The sequence below is a fragment of the Sapajus apella genome, unplaced genomic scaffold (genome assembly GCF_009761245.1).
Source record: "Sapajus apella isolate SASKATOON/1434 unplaced genomic scaffold, GSC_monkey_1.0 scaffold9, whole genome shotgun sequence".
Taxonomy (NCBI): domain Eukaryota; kingdom Metazoa; phylum Chordata; class Mammalia; order Primates; family Cebidae; genus Sapajus; species Sapajus apella.
This window is the reverse complement of record NW_022436949.1, coordinates 41,760,033-41,775,380: the sequence shown is the minus strand read 5'-3', so window position 1 is coordinate 41,775,380 and position 15,348 is coordinate 41,760,033. Positions and strand designations below refer to the sequence as shown.

At 34.8% G+C, this 15,348-nt stretch overlaps 1 protein-coding gene across 4 annotated transcripts in view; it reads left to right on the top strand.

The window, feature by feature from the left end:
• The window catches only part of UGGT2 (UDP-glucose glycoprotein glucosyltransferase 2), a 243,684-nt gene that overhangs the window by 26,549 nt on the left and 201,787 nt on the right, over positions 1–15,348 (top strand). For all 4 annotated transcript variants that reach the window (XM_032277500.1, XM_032277501.1, XM_032277502.1 and 1 more), the window contains exons 3-5: positions 277–407; positions 879–991; positions 12,142–12,316. In XM_032277500.1, coding sequence (XP_032133391.1) covers positions 277–407; positions 879–991; positions 12,142–12,316 — 419 coding nt within the window. The remainder of the gene's footprint in view (positions 1–276; positions 408–878; positions 992–12,141; positions 12,317–15,348) is intronic.

The window sequence follows — 15,348 nt, the reverse complement described above, 5'->3', positions numbered from 1 at the left end:
TGGAGTAAGTTGGTCTGAAATGCTGGTGTTTCCAAATAGAGTTTAATGGCAAGATTATTTTCACCTGGTCTCATGTTGATTACTTGGACATTACTGGAAGATCCAAAATGAAGTTGATTATAGAACTGAGTTCTTGATTTTTTCATTTTTCTCTAGCATTATCCATAACCAACTTCAAAGATGATTATATGGCATTAAGTCAGCTGTATGGTGGAAGATGTGCCAATCTGTCGTGTATAAAATACTAACATTTTTTTCTTTTGACTTTTTTTATAGAATCAGATTATTCTTATTACAACTTAATCCTGAAGAAAGCTGGACAGTTTTTAGACAATTTACACATCAACCTCTTAAAGTTTGCCTTCTCTATAAGGGCATACTCTCCAGCTATTCAGATGTTTCAGCAGGTGTGTAAAAATACCCAAACTGTATTTGACAAAGAGGCACATAGCCATGTACATAGAGCTCTTTAATATGAACATCTTTAGTTAAAAATGATCTACAAGTTTATAGTTGGTTCCATAGCCTATCATTGATTATATTATTGTTGTCATTGATTATAATATAATTGAATATATTCTGTAATTTTAATAGTTATTTGGGATAAGGAAATTATGAGGACAAATCATTGAAATGAAGTATCATAAGATTTTAATAGAATTTTTTCAATAACTTTGAAGCGTGTCTTTCCTAGGATAAAGTTGATTTTATTAAAATATTTCTTAGATTCTACCTACATATAGATGTTTTTTACTTTAATTAGAGCAATAACTTAATAGTAGTTGATGAGTTATTTTAATCAAAGTAATGTGTGAGGGTTTTAAAATCATATTGTAATTATCAACTACTGTAGCTAAATATAATCTTTGAAATCTTAGATTGCAGCTGATGAGCCACCACCAGATGGTTGTAATGCATTTGTGGTTATCCATAAGAAGCACACCTGTAAAATTAATGAGATTAAAAAGCTGCTGAAGAAGGCTGCTTCAAGGTAAATAATAGCCTATAATGAAAGAAGTGGCTATATAGACAGAGGAGAGTTAAGTAGCAGAAGCTTCTTATAAAAAATTAATATTCTAAGACATTGTATATTTAATAATATGTTTTGTATTGAACACATTAATAAATCAGAGAACATTTTATCTTGATTAACTTTTGATTTTAAAATATAAATTTTTCCAGAATAATATAAAATATATCAAATATGTTTCATATAAGCATAAATTGTTTTGTGAGCTAAACAGGCAAAGCTATGAGTTTATTTGATCGATATCTCTTTAAATATAAACTGAATATATACCTAGGAGATAACAAAGTTAATAATCAGAACAATAATATAGATGAGGTTGCTTTCTGTATTCGAAACTGCTTTTTTGCTTTTTTGCAAATATTTAATTCAAAAATGGCAAGTCAGAAGTAAATTATTAATTTGTTAGTGATTTTTTTTACAGAGTAATATATCACTGTATTTTTGTTGCCTGATTATACTTTGAAAAGTAAGTTTCTTTAATTTTGAAAGAGCTCTATTAAATGGTAATATATATTTATGCATATTAATACTTCTTTCACTTGTTAAACCTTTTCTAATACTTTCTTATGCTTGTATTGATTTTAATATACAAAAGGCTTTTATTTTTATGTAGCCAAACTTTCTTGTGTATGTAACTTTTATACTGTTTTTATAATAACAGTTTTTCCCAAACCCGATTGGGAGATATTACTAATTCTTTGCAGTAGCTTTCTTGAAGTTTTTCCTTTTATTTTACATTAAATTTTAATCTGTTTATAATTTATTTTCATCAAAAGGTAAGAATCCATCCAGATTTTTTTCCATAGGTAGTTAGTCAATTGTATTAATTCTATTTATATTATATTCCATTATCAACTTCTTGTAGTAGTGCCATACTGTTTTAACATTTATCGCTTTATTATCCAGTTTCTGACAGAATGATTTCTTCTTCATTGTGGCTGTTTTTCCTCCAGAATGCCTTCGCTCCTTGTATTTACTGATGTTTCTAAATTAACATTAGAATCCTTTTCCTCTCCAAGTTACCCACTCCCAAAATCTCTGTTAGGGTTTAATTTGAATTATGGTAAAATTATTGGTTAATTTAGGAAAAATTTACATCTGTGTTATATTGAATCTCTTATCAGATAACATTGTAGGTTTCTCTGTTCAAATCTGTTTAAACTTAAAGGCAGAAATTATTTTATCAACATTTTTTCTTCTGAGATGTATACAAAGTTTTTTATTGGACATACTAATGTGTTGTAAAATGTTTTGAAATATTATACCTTCTTTTCAATTCTGAGGAAAACTGATTAATGTTGTGGTATATTAATAATTAAGATTATTAATTATTATGTGGGATATTATCTTAATAATTAATGATGTGGGATATTTCTGAGGAAAACTGCTGATTAACAGTGTGGGATATTACCTTAATTTGCTTTTGAATTAAGATTGCTTTCGTTTTGTTTGCATGCTTCTCTTTTAATAAATGAATAGCTGTAAATTTATTGAAATTATTTCACATCTTTGATTTTATCAGTCTTTCTACTTTCATATAGTGAATTAGGCAACCATATTATCCTTACTGTAGATGAGTTAATATGGCATAGGAATTATCTATTCCTTTATATTATTAGACTCACTATAAAATTGTTAGCACTAGTGGATATTTTTTCCTTTCCTAGTGCATCTTTTAAAGGACATTTTGTAATGTTTAAAATTTATTGTATTGTCATTGGTTTCTGATGTCAGATATTATAATTATTTATAGAAACTAACATATCTTGAAGATTACAAACAAATTAACATCAAACTATTAGGAAAGGCAATCTACCATGGGCCCTGTGAGTCCTTGCATGTTCTTTGTTCTTTCTTGGCCTCACCAGTAAAAACTGTAAGGTCCTGACCACTCTTTACCTGGACCATTTCTTAGGGTTGTGTTTGCAGTGAGTAACCTTGAGGAATGAGGTAATGGTTGCCTTTGGGACTGGGGGCACGGAGCAAGCATGTTTTATTGCTTGCTATAAAGCAATGCTTCCCCAAGCCTGGTGTTCCCTTTTTTTTTTTTTTATCCTCTGTGACTAAAAATTTATTCAGAATACCCCTCTATCTTACTCCTTAATATACAGGAATGACAATAGTTATTTCAAGAGGAAGAGGCTGGTGCTGCGGCTCACGCCTTTAATCCCAGCACTTTGGGAGGCCCACATGGGTGGATCATGAGGCCAGGAGTTTGAGACCAGCCTGGTTAACCTGATGAAACCCTGTCTTTACTAAAAAAATAAAAAATAAAAAAATTAGTCAGACATGGTGGCAGGTGCCTGAAATCCCAGCTACTCTCGAGGCTGAGGCAGGAGAATCACTTGAACCCGGGAGGCAGAGGTTGTAGTGAGCCGAGAATATGCCATTGCACAGCAGCCTTGGTCACAGAGTGAGACTCCATTTCAAAAAAAAAAGAAGAGAGGACAAAAGCAAATGATTCTTGTTTTTTTTTTTTTTTTTTTTTTTTTGTGGGCCGTGCACAGTAGGGTGCCGTGCCGTGCACAGTAGAGGGTCGTGTACAGAAAAGGGGTCCACCCCCGTTAGGTCACCGAGGCAAGGAGGTGGGCTGTGTGCAGCAGGTGTTGTGTGCACACTTTTTTTTTCCTAAAATAATCAGAGGACTGTTTATTTCTTTTTTTTTTTTTAGAGGAAGAAAGAGAGAAAGAAAAAGAATAATTTAAAAAAAAAAGAATAAAGGAAAGGAAGAAAGAGGAAGAGGGAGAGAGAACAGGGGTGTTGCTTTATTGCCCGGGCTAAAATGTAGTCTAAAAATGGGTATGCCTGTAATTATATTTGATAATAGAGACTTAAAAAAAAAAGAGGCCGGGCGCGGTGGCTCAAGCCTGTAATCCCAGCACTTTGGGAGGCAGAGGCGGGTGGATCACGAGGTCAAGAGATCGAGACCATCCTGGTCAACATGGTGAAACCCTGTCTCTACTAAAAATACAAAAAATTAGCTGGGCATGGTGGCGTGTGCCTGTAATCCCAGCTACTCAGGAGGCTGAGGCAGGAGAATTGCCTGAACCCAGGAGGCGGAGGTTGCGGTGAGCCGAGATCGCGCCATTGCACTCCAGCCTGGGTAACAAGAGCGAAACTCCGTCTCAAAAAAAAAAAAAAAAAAAGAAAGAGGGAAGAAAATAATTAACAAGCAGCCAACCAATATTTTATTTAAACCTGTAAATACGTGTGATGTAGTACTGATAAGAGTGTATATTTTGCGTATTTAAAGTGGAGAGTTCTATGAATGTTAATTAAGTCTACTTGTTCCGGATCTGAGTTCAAGTCCTGAATATCGATGTTAACTTTCTGTCTCATTGATCTGTAAGTCTCCCACTATTATTGTGTGGGAGTCCAAGTCTCTTTATAAGTCTTATAGATCTGGGTATTTCTGTATTGGGTGCATATATATTTAGGATCTTTAGCTCTAATTGCCAGAAGCCTGGTGTTCCTTAACTGAAACATATGCCAACTGTGTAGGATCCATCTAAGTTTATATTTGTCACCCCTGTGGGACTTTGGGGGCAAGCATAATAATGCTCATACTGCTTGCTCTATGTCATGAGCAATAGAGTCATTTGTCTTTGACCCGGGAGTCTTATGTCTTCTGTCAGACTCCATAAAAGAATAAAAGGCTAACTTATTAGTTTGTAAGTCAGGTAAAATACCTTAGACTTTCACAGTTCTTGATAGTTTTGGAGACTGTCATGGGTGAGATGTTGATTGACACATGGCTTCTGGAAAAGGAAGGACAAGGGCCCATGGGTCAAGGAGGAAAAAGGTCAACATTTACATTTCTTTCCATTGCCCACCTCTTTCTCCCTTTGCTCTTGGTGGGTGATAGCAGCCTCCTGATAACTGTGTTGTAGCCCCAATACATGTTCCTTGATCTGTGTTCCTAAAGGAAAAGGCACTCAAACTTTAATTATTGTTTTGGCTCTGATTACATAACTGGTATTGGTATTTTACATGCTTACACTGTGAATGCTGTCAATGTTTGTGAAGCTCAGGGGGAAACACTCTCATTCAGGGACTACCATATCGACATTCTTGGGTGGTACAGCAGAAACAAAGAATCAATCTCAGGAGGAGAAAGGACAATCACAACTTTATAGACTTCAAAGCTGCTGGACTACCCAGAGAGACCGTTTCCAAGTACAATAGTGCCACCTGCCTGACTCAGCCACTTAGTACACTCCTTTTTAAATGCGCAGTTCTTAAACTGCTATTAAGCTTTTATAAACTCGACACCTGACCCATGGAAGCCATGTGATGTTTACATTTTGACATTAGGAGTCAGTGTCTAGCATGGTAAAAAGGGCCCAGTAAGCCTCTCTGCTCAAATGGAAATGATGTATTCAAAAGCACAGCTGCTTGGCCCTAGCATGATATCAGGTACATGTGAAAAAGTGGCAGCTACTGTTTGCGGTATGAACTGAATAACCCATTTCACTGCCTGAAGTAAGGTCACTGGCTCAAAAGGGCCCTCGGTTCACAGTCGTTTCCCTAAATGTCTGGGCTAGGGTGCTGGTGTGTTTAGGTAAGTTAACAGCTGGTGGGATCTGTGGGCTGCCTCTGCTACCATTCCACCAAGCATGAGCGTTGTAAAACCAAAAGCTGAAGTGGTTAGTATACTTAGTGCAGTGGGCAGAACTCAAGGGAGTCATCCTCTCCCTGAACAAAATCAGAGCCCTTGGTGAAATGTAATCATTTATACTGATGTTTGTGCCATTGCCAGTGGTCTACCTGTCTGGTCTGCCACTTGGAAGACTACAGATGGGCAGATTAAAAATACCACTCTTTCGGGTTTGCACACTGTCAAAGTAATTTGCAGTTGCCCATCTGAAGGTCTGGCTTACTCCTATAGATGCACATATTCTAGGCCTTTCCCTGGTAGGTCTGAATAGAGACAAGCTGACCATGCCAAGACCGTGTGAGGCCCTGACTGCTCTTTGCCATGGCTTTTTCCCAGGGTGTTTTCAGTGGGTGACTTTGAGGAGTGAGTTAATGTTTCCCCCTGGGACAAAGGGCACCCTATTTACTGCTCTTTATTAAATGATGGGTTTCCCACACTCAGTGTTCTTTAGGTGTGATCCATACCCACTGCCTGTGTAAAATTCTTGTGGGTCCATCTTCTCCCTATGGAATGTGGGACCATGGGGAACCCATGTAAACATGCTAATGCTCATGTTGCTTGCTGTGCACAATTAATCAAGTTCTTTGTTTCTGACTCAGAAGTCTTCTGTCTTTTGCCAGAATCCACGAAACAGTAAAAAAGCTAACTTATTAGCTTAAAAGTAGGGTAAAACAATTCTGCAACCTGACAGAAACTTTCTCCCCCTTTCTTTCTGTACATAGGATAAAGTTAATAACCTTTTTTTTTTCCGTTTTTTTCTTTTTTTTTTTGGCTGGGCGTGGTGGCTCACACCTGTAATCCCAGGACTTTGGGAGACTAAGGCAGGCAGATCATGAAGTCAGGAGATCAAGACCATGGCGAAAATGCATCTCTACTAAAAAAAAAATTGTTGAGCATGGTGGCGCACACCTGTAGTCCCAGCTACTTGGGAGGGTGATGCAGGAGAATCACTTGCACCTAAGAGGCAGAGGTTGCAGTGAGCCAAGATCACGCCACTGCACTCCAGCCTGGTGACAGAGACAGACTCTGTCTCAAAAAAGGAAAAAAAAAAAAAACCTTTTTTTTTTTTTTTAAATGAAGCTTAGGCATACATTCTTGGGTTTATGACATGTTATCAATATTGGTTAGTTTTTATTTAAGCATATTATTTATATTTTTACATAGGTATTTATAGTAATGTAAATTTTTTTTCCTCTCTGTAGATGTTTCTCCTTCCTAGGTTTTCTTTAGTTTTCGTTTTCTTTTAGTTTTTCCAGATTAGATTTTTATCTTTTGTTAAAGAAATGACTGATAAATTTCCTTTGTTTTTTTATTCTAACTAGTACCTTTGCATTTATGTATTTTCTTCTGTCTGTGGTTGAGCTAAACACTGGGTTTTTCTTTTTTTCAATTATATTTACGTCATCAAAGTTGCCTTTCTTTACTGTGTGGTATTTTCATTGTCCCAATTTCTTAAAATTCTTCTTAATTGTAGTTTTTTGTTGTTGTTGTTGTTGTTGGAAAGGGAGTGCTGGGAGAAAGTTGTACTCATTTAGGAAGGTAATGACTGCTGTCACTTTCCCCCAGATATATAACTCAAATTTTATTTTGTTTTACTTTTTTCGAGACAGGGTCTCACTCTAGTGCCCAGGCTGGAGTGCAGTGATGCAGTCTTGGCTTACTGCAACTTCCGTTTCCTGGGCTCAAGTGATACTTCTGCCTCAGCATTCCGAGTAGACAGGACTACAGGTGCAAACCACCATGCTCAGCTAATTTTTGTATTTTTTGTAGAGATGGAGTCTTGCTGTTTTGCCCAGGCTGTTCTCAAACTCCTGAGCTCAAGCATTCTGCCTGTCTCAGCCTCCCAGACTACTGGGATTATAGATAGGAACTACCATGCTTGGCCTTCACTCACATTTTAATATTATGTCCATAAAGTTTTGGAGCAGATCCAGACCATGGATTTTTGAACTATGGAATAGGAAGTAGGAAGATATGAAGAATCAATTTACTCTTCTTTTTTACTAGTATGTTTTTGTTTTAAGTGGTAAAGTTGACTGTCAGTTATGATTCTAAGTAGAACAGCATAGGTTTTATAGTTAGTAGACTTCAATTCTAATTTATGATATAAAGTTATTATTAGTTTGCAACTTCATTAAGAATTTTTCTTTTATTCTGTGTCTTTGTAAATATTTTTGGAGATACTGTAAAATTTAGGGTCAGGGACTGCTCTCCAAATGCACTTAAAATCAATGTGACCCCCTTTTTTGTTGCTTTAAACTTTAGTCCCAAATGGAAAGCTATATGTTTAAAGTTTTTTTAAAAAATCCTATATGATTGTTATAAAAGAATTCATATACTTTAGGAAAATGCAAAGTAGAAAGGGAAAATGACCCATAATTCTGCTAACAGTTTAGTGTGTATTCTTTTTTTATCCATATATTCATATACAGATATATTCTTTCTTTTTTAAAAAAATCAACATGGGTTGTACTTCAGATGTATTCTAAGGATATCTTAGATCCTTCTTCCATTAAATTATGTATTCTTACATGTAAATAAAATTACTGGTATGTGCCAATTTTATGTGTTACGCTGTTTTTGCATTACTATAAAGAAATACCTGAGGCTGGATAATTTATAAATAAAAGAGGTTTAGTTGGTTCATGGTTCTTCAAGCTATACAAGCATGGCACCATCTCCTTGGCTTCTGGTGAGAGCGTCAGGAACCTTACAGCCATGATGGAACGTGAAGCTGGAACAGGCACATCACATAATGAGAGCAGGATCAAGAGAGTGAGGCCCCCTCGCCGGGGATTGAATTTCAACATGAGATTTGGAGGGGACAAATACCCAAACCATATCATTCTACTCCTGGCCCCCAAATCTCATGTCCTTCTCACGTGGCAAATTACAATAATTTCTTCTCCATATCTTAACTCATTCCAACATCAAGTCCAATATCCTAAGTGTCATCTGAGACTCATTTGCTATGAATCTGTAAAATCAAAACAAGTTATTTCCTTCCAAAATACAGTGATGGTACAGGCATTGGGTAAACATTCTTGTTACCAAAGGGAGAAATTGGCCAAAAGAAAAGGGTAACAGGCCCCATGCAAGTCTGAAACACAGTAGGGCAGGCATGAAATCTTAAAGCTGTAATGTAATCCTTGACTCCATGTCCCATATCCTGGTGGGCCCCTGTGTCTTGGGCAGCTACAGCCCTCTAACTTCGCAGGATACAACCCACGTGGCTGCTGTCATGGGTTGGGGTTGAGTACTTGTGGGTTTTCCAGGCAGAAGGTGTAAGCTGCTGGTGAATCAACCATCCTTGGATCTGGAGGGTTGCAGCCTCCCTCTACTAGCTCCACTAGGCAGCATCCAGGTGGGGACTCTGTGTGGGGGTTCCAACCCCACATTTCCTCTATGCACTGCCCTAGTAGAATATCCTATGGGGGCCCTTCCTGTGTGGCAGGCTTCTGCCTAGGCACCAGGCTTTTCCATACATCCTCTGAAATCTAGGTGGAGGCCGCCAAACATCCTTCATGCTTGCTTTCTGAGCATCTGCAGACATCAGACCATGTATAAAGTGCCAGGGATGGTGGCTCGTGCCCTCTGGAGCTGTGGCCTGAGCTGTACCTGTACCCCTTTGAGCTGAGGCCGGAACTGGAGCAGTTGGGTTGCAAGTAGCAGCCTCCTGGCATGGCACAGGGTACTGAGCGTTCTTTCCTTTTAGTCCTCAGAGTGCATGAAGAGGGGATCTCTGAGATCTCTGAAATACCTTCAAGGCCTTTTCTTAATTGTCTTGGCTCTCAGCTCCTGGCTCCCTTTTAGTCATGCAGATCTCTCTAGCCCAACAGCCTACTTAGGTTCTTTCCCTGAAAATGGGATGCTGCTTTTCTGGCTGGGGCTGCAAAATTTTCAAACTTTTACATTCTACTTATATCTTAAATATAAATTCCAATTTAAAGCCATTTCTTTGCTCCCACATCTGAGCATACGTTATTAGAAGCAGCCAGGCCTTATCTTGCACACTTGGCTGCTTAGAAATTTCTTCCACTAAATATCTTAAGTCATCACTCTTCTGAAGTTCCAACTTCCACAGATCCCTAGGGCATAAACACAGTGCAGCCAAGTTATTTGCTAAGGCATAACAAGGGTGACCTTTACTCCAGTGTCCAACAAGTTCACCTGCCACATAGTAATGCTGAAAAATGTTGAGTGAATGATGCCATAATGAAATGAACAAGTATGTTTGATTATCCCATTCCTTGTGGATATATAGGTAATTTATAACTTTCTTCTGTTATAAACGATATCTAATTGAACTTCCTTATACATATATCTTTGTACAGTTATTTTCTTTAATTTCTAGAATTAAAATCTCTTGGTAAGTACATGTATACATTTAAAATGTATACTCTAAAATCGTCTTCAGAAAGCTGAAGTTTTACACTCTACTTCTAAAATGTTTACCAATGTTAATTTGTATTAATTATCTTTAACACCTTAGTTCAGTAAATGAAAAGTGCTACTTTTAAATATAATTATTTAATTTTTAAAGATTGTTTCTCTCTTATTCAGCCATCCTCTGTAGGTATAAGTTTCCTACCTATAATATATCCAAGCAGTTCCTGAATTAATCATAAAAGCAAAGTTGTTTGTCCATAAGTGAAGGAAGGAAAGTGCTCTCTATCACAGTCTCAGAATAAATGGTAGAGAGTCCTTACCTTTGTGTCTGTAAAGTCTATTCCATTTCCTCTAATTTTTCCTTTTATATGCAACCTCAAGATTTATCTACTAGCATAGTTTTATTGGCAGTCTTTCCAGTTTTAAACAGAAGTGAATTTTTGGAAGGAAGAATTTCTCAGACTTACATTAAAATGTAACATACCGTATATAAATTACTAAATGTACTTCTGTGATACTGATTTGATAAAATCAGCTTTATAAAATGATAATCCAGCTCCTATAAAGTGACATTTGAGTTCCAATGTTTCAGTTAAAATTTATAAGAATAATATTAATAGAGTTTCATCCAATTTAAGAACATTTTTCGCTTTTCAAATGTGAAGTATGATTTTGTATTCTTTTAGCATTTATTAATAGCATCTTATGAAGAAAGAAAATTCAGTGTATCTTGTTTTGCAGATTCATGTCTCTTGATCTGTCACAGAATTAATGAAGTGAAATTCTATTTGGGACTAAGATTCTATTTTATGCTTCAGCTGTCTAAACATTGACAGTAGTATTTTAAAAATCACATCTTGATTACCAGTAATCAAATTAAAGTGGATAAATTTGTGAAGATTTTAATACTTGAATGAAAGTCTGTTTAAAAAGTGGAAGGTTATACATACTGTACAAGCCAAACTGTAAACTAATGTAAAGATGCTTGAATGATATAATTTTACAGACTTTTAATAAACACATTTCTTTATCAATGTTGAGTAATGTCACAACCTGTAAGCCAAATAACTAGTGGAAATCTCTCAAATTATTCTGTTAGTCAATAAGATTGAGTGCTTGAATGATTTTGATTTAGCTTATGTTGAGTCAGTAAGTAGTTAAGCTATAATTGAATCCAATTCTGCCTGATTTCAAAACCCACAGTCTTTTTACTATCATGCTGTAGCAATGTTATACGTTTTTTTCTTCTGTCCTTAATATTTGTTATCTAAAGGTAGTAATTGACGAAATGATTGTAGAGATCAGAATTCTTAAAATAAAAGGTTATTTCTCAACATCTTTGTTTCTCTGAACTTCATTATCTCCTGGTTTGCTTTCTACCTGTATAAATTGCGAAAACATATGGGCTTTGGAATTCCATAAACATGAGTTGAAATTCTAGCTTTCCATTTGATCTTTTCCTAAGTAGTTAACTTATCTGAAACTTAAAAGTTTCAATGATGGTAGTTATCCAATTTTTCTTGTGACATAGAATTTAATAAGTGTAAAGAACCTAGCACAGTGCTTGGCAAATAAGAAGTCAGTTAAAGTCTGTTTCTGATAAGAGTCCTGGTTTCTTTGCTCCTGCTTGGGGATTTGATGGGTACTTGTTCATACTAAGTACTGATAATCTTTGAATAAGGTAGTGCCTTTGTTTTGTTCCTTAAATATTTGTACCTTGTTTTTATGAAATATGAGCTGTAATGAAAAATTATATCCTTCTAATTGAATAAAATATAAATGTTATTTCACTGAAAATTATGTTGCCATTATATGTTATTGTTTAAAGATAACAAACTTTTTTGGGAAATAAAGTATTTTTAATATTAGATTTGGGTTAACCAAATTCTTTTCTTTCTTTTCTGTCATTTAGTTCAAGTTATATATACAAAGTCATCAGAGGAAATTTAAATTCATTTTTAATGATTATGTATATTATGAATTATTTAATAACCAGCAATTATACAGAATTGAGATGCTATTGACTTTCAATTCTTTCAAAACTTTGTGTTTTTTTTCATCTTAGGACTAGACCTTATCTGTTTAAAGGAGATCATAAATTTCCTACAAACAAAGAGAACTTACCAGTGGTGATTCTCTATGCCGAAATGGGTACTAGAGCATTTAGTGCATTTCACAAAGTATTGTCTGAAAAAGCTCAAAATGGGGAAATTCTATATGTTCTTCGCCATTATATTCAGGTATGTGCTTGTTTTTCCAAGGTTACTTTTGGCTGCGGAAAAAACAATTACTGTAATAATTTTCTTACTAGATTTAAATAGTAATTTTCGCCAGAATAGTTGTCTGACTTTTTTTAACTTAACAAATGTGAGTTTAATGTGGAAAAATATATTGGGATTCTGTCTGTTCTGGGAGTATTATGTCTATAATTCTTTGCCTTTTTCTGGCACAGGTTTAAAACTTGGATAAAAAAACAAAAACATACTTCAATAATGTGTATAATATTTGGTAAGAATTCTCAATAAAGAAATCTGATTTACTCAACATGCTGATAATATATACATTATTAGGTCAAAGTGCTAAGCGTGGTGTTGGAATACTCTTAACTTTGTCTTTTGAGAGCTGAATACTTTTTCATTCAGATTTCTGTTCAAATATGCTGTATTGTTCCTTCGCCATTCCTCTAGCCTCCCGTTGCTATCACACTATCACATTTTTCTGTTTTAATGATTTCATAGCACTTATTATTATATCTCAAGTTTGTCTGTTCAACACTTTCAGCACACATACACACACACACACACACATGCACATATGAATACAATGGCCATTAAAGGAAGGACTTTGCTTTGTTACTGCTGTCTTCCCAACATGGAGTGTTCTAATTTGCATTTCCCAAATTATTAAGATTTATATATTAATATTTAATGTAATTAAAACATTACATTGTATTTGTAAATTTCCTGCCCATAGCCTTTGCCTATTTTTATATTGGATTCTTTTTTCTCATTGGTTTATAGGTGTTTTTAATATATTTTGAATACCAGTCTTTTCTTCTATATTTTGCAGCATCTTCTAGTGCATTTCTGAACTTCTGGTATTTTTAAAAAATTGTTTATGATATCTTTTTACAAATATTGTGATGTAGTCAGATTTATTCAACTTTACCTTAATGATATTCTTTATGATGTCATAAACACATTTTCTTGTAAGAGCCAAAGTTGTATTTTTTATGTTTTGGTTTTTAATCCATCTGGAATTTATTTGAATATACTATGGGATAGAGATGTAATTTTTTCTGTATGGGAAATCATTGATCTTCACATACCTCATTGAACAGTCAAGTCTGTATTCTACTCCATCATATGCCAATTTTTCATATAAACATGTATGTGTTTTTAGACTTTCCATTCTGTTGCAGTGATATATATATATGTCTATTCTACACAAATATAACATCATTTGAATTGCTGCAGCTTTAAAATATATTCTGATATCTGCTAGTATAGCTCTGCTTCTTAGTTTTTGTTTTTCTAAATACCTTGGCTGTTCTTGCATGATATGTAACCATATTAATTTTAGAAGCAGTTGGCCAGGTTCCATGAAACATGTTGTTGGGATTTTGTATGGGAGTGAATTGGACTTTTCTGATTAATTTTGAAGAGACTTTTTATTCATATATATTGAGCTTTGCCTTCTGTGTACATATTTTTAGTTCACAATCTAGTCAGATGTCTTTTTGAAAAGTATCATCTGTGATGTACAATGTTGGGTTTCAACAATCACACAGAGTCATCCGTCAGTCACCTTAGTACCATCACATTCACATACAGATTCTTGTAGGAACATATGTTTTCAATTCACTTGGATAAATGCCTAGAAGTTCTATCGCTGAGTTGTATGGTAAGTCAGTGTTTAACTTCATAATAAACTATACTAAACTGTCTCCCAAAGTGGCTGTACAATTTTTCATTCCTCTTAGCCATGAAAGATAATTTCGCTGCTCTAAGTTCTAACCACCATTTGTTAATGTCAGTTTTTTTAATTATAGTTGTTCTAGTTACACAGTGGTATCTCATTGTCATTTTAATTTGCCTTTCTCTAGTGACGAATAAAGTTGAATAACTTCATAAGTTTGTTTTTGGTGAACCTTTTTGTTTAATTTTCAGAGTTCTTTATATGTTCTAGATATAAGTCATTTATGAGATACATGATTTATAAACAGATTCTGCCAGTTTGTTAATCATCTTGTCATTCATTATCTTAATGTGTTTTGCAGAGGAAGAGTTTTTAGGTCCAGTTCATCATTTTTTTTGTTGTTGTTTATGGATTATATTTTTGGTATTCTATCTAAAAACTCATCACCAATCTGAAGGTCATGAAGATTTTATTCTAGGAATTTTATAGTTTTATTGTTTACACTTAGGTTTATGATCCATTGGACTTAAGGTTTGTGTAACTTGTGAGCTATATGTTGAGATTTATTTTTCTGCATATGGATGTCCAGTTGTTTTAACATTTGTTTAAACAACTATCCTTCTCCATTGAATTTCCTTTATCTGCTTGTAAAATATAAATGACTCTATTTGTGTGAGTCTATTTCTGGCTTTGCTTTTCTGTGCCATTGATCTGCCTGTCTGTCCTCACATCAATATCACACTGCTTGATTACTCTAGCTTTATAGCCTTGAGATCAGATTGTATTAGTCTTCCAACTTTGTTATTCTTTTTCAGAATTGTTTCAGCTAATCTAATTCCTTTGTCTCTTCTTGTGAACTTTAAAATCAGCTTGTCTATGTCTACAAAAAATCTTGCTGTCATTTTGATTGAGATTACATTAAATATATAAATCAAATTTGTGAGAGAACATCTTAAAAATATTCAGTCTTCCAATTGATGACAATTATATATCTTGGTTTATTTAAATATTCTTTGATTTCCTTCATCAGTGTTTTTCTTCTTTTTCAATTTATATGCCATTTATTTTTTTTAGCCTTACCTTAATGATTAGGACTTCCAGTTAATGTTGAAGTGGTGAAGGAAGATATCCTTGCCTTTTTCCTCATTTGGGGGGAAAGCATTTGGTCTTATACTATTAACTATTATATTAGAGGCAGATTTTTTTTTTTAAGTTCTGGTGTACATGTGCAAGATGTGCAGGTTTGTTACATAGGTAAATGTGTGCCATGGTGGTTTGCTCCACCTATCAACCCTTCACCTAGGAATTAAGCCTGGCATGCTCTGTGTAGCATTTCATGGTGTATATATACCAC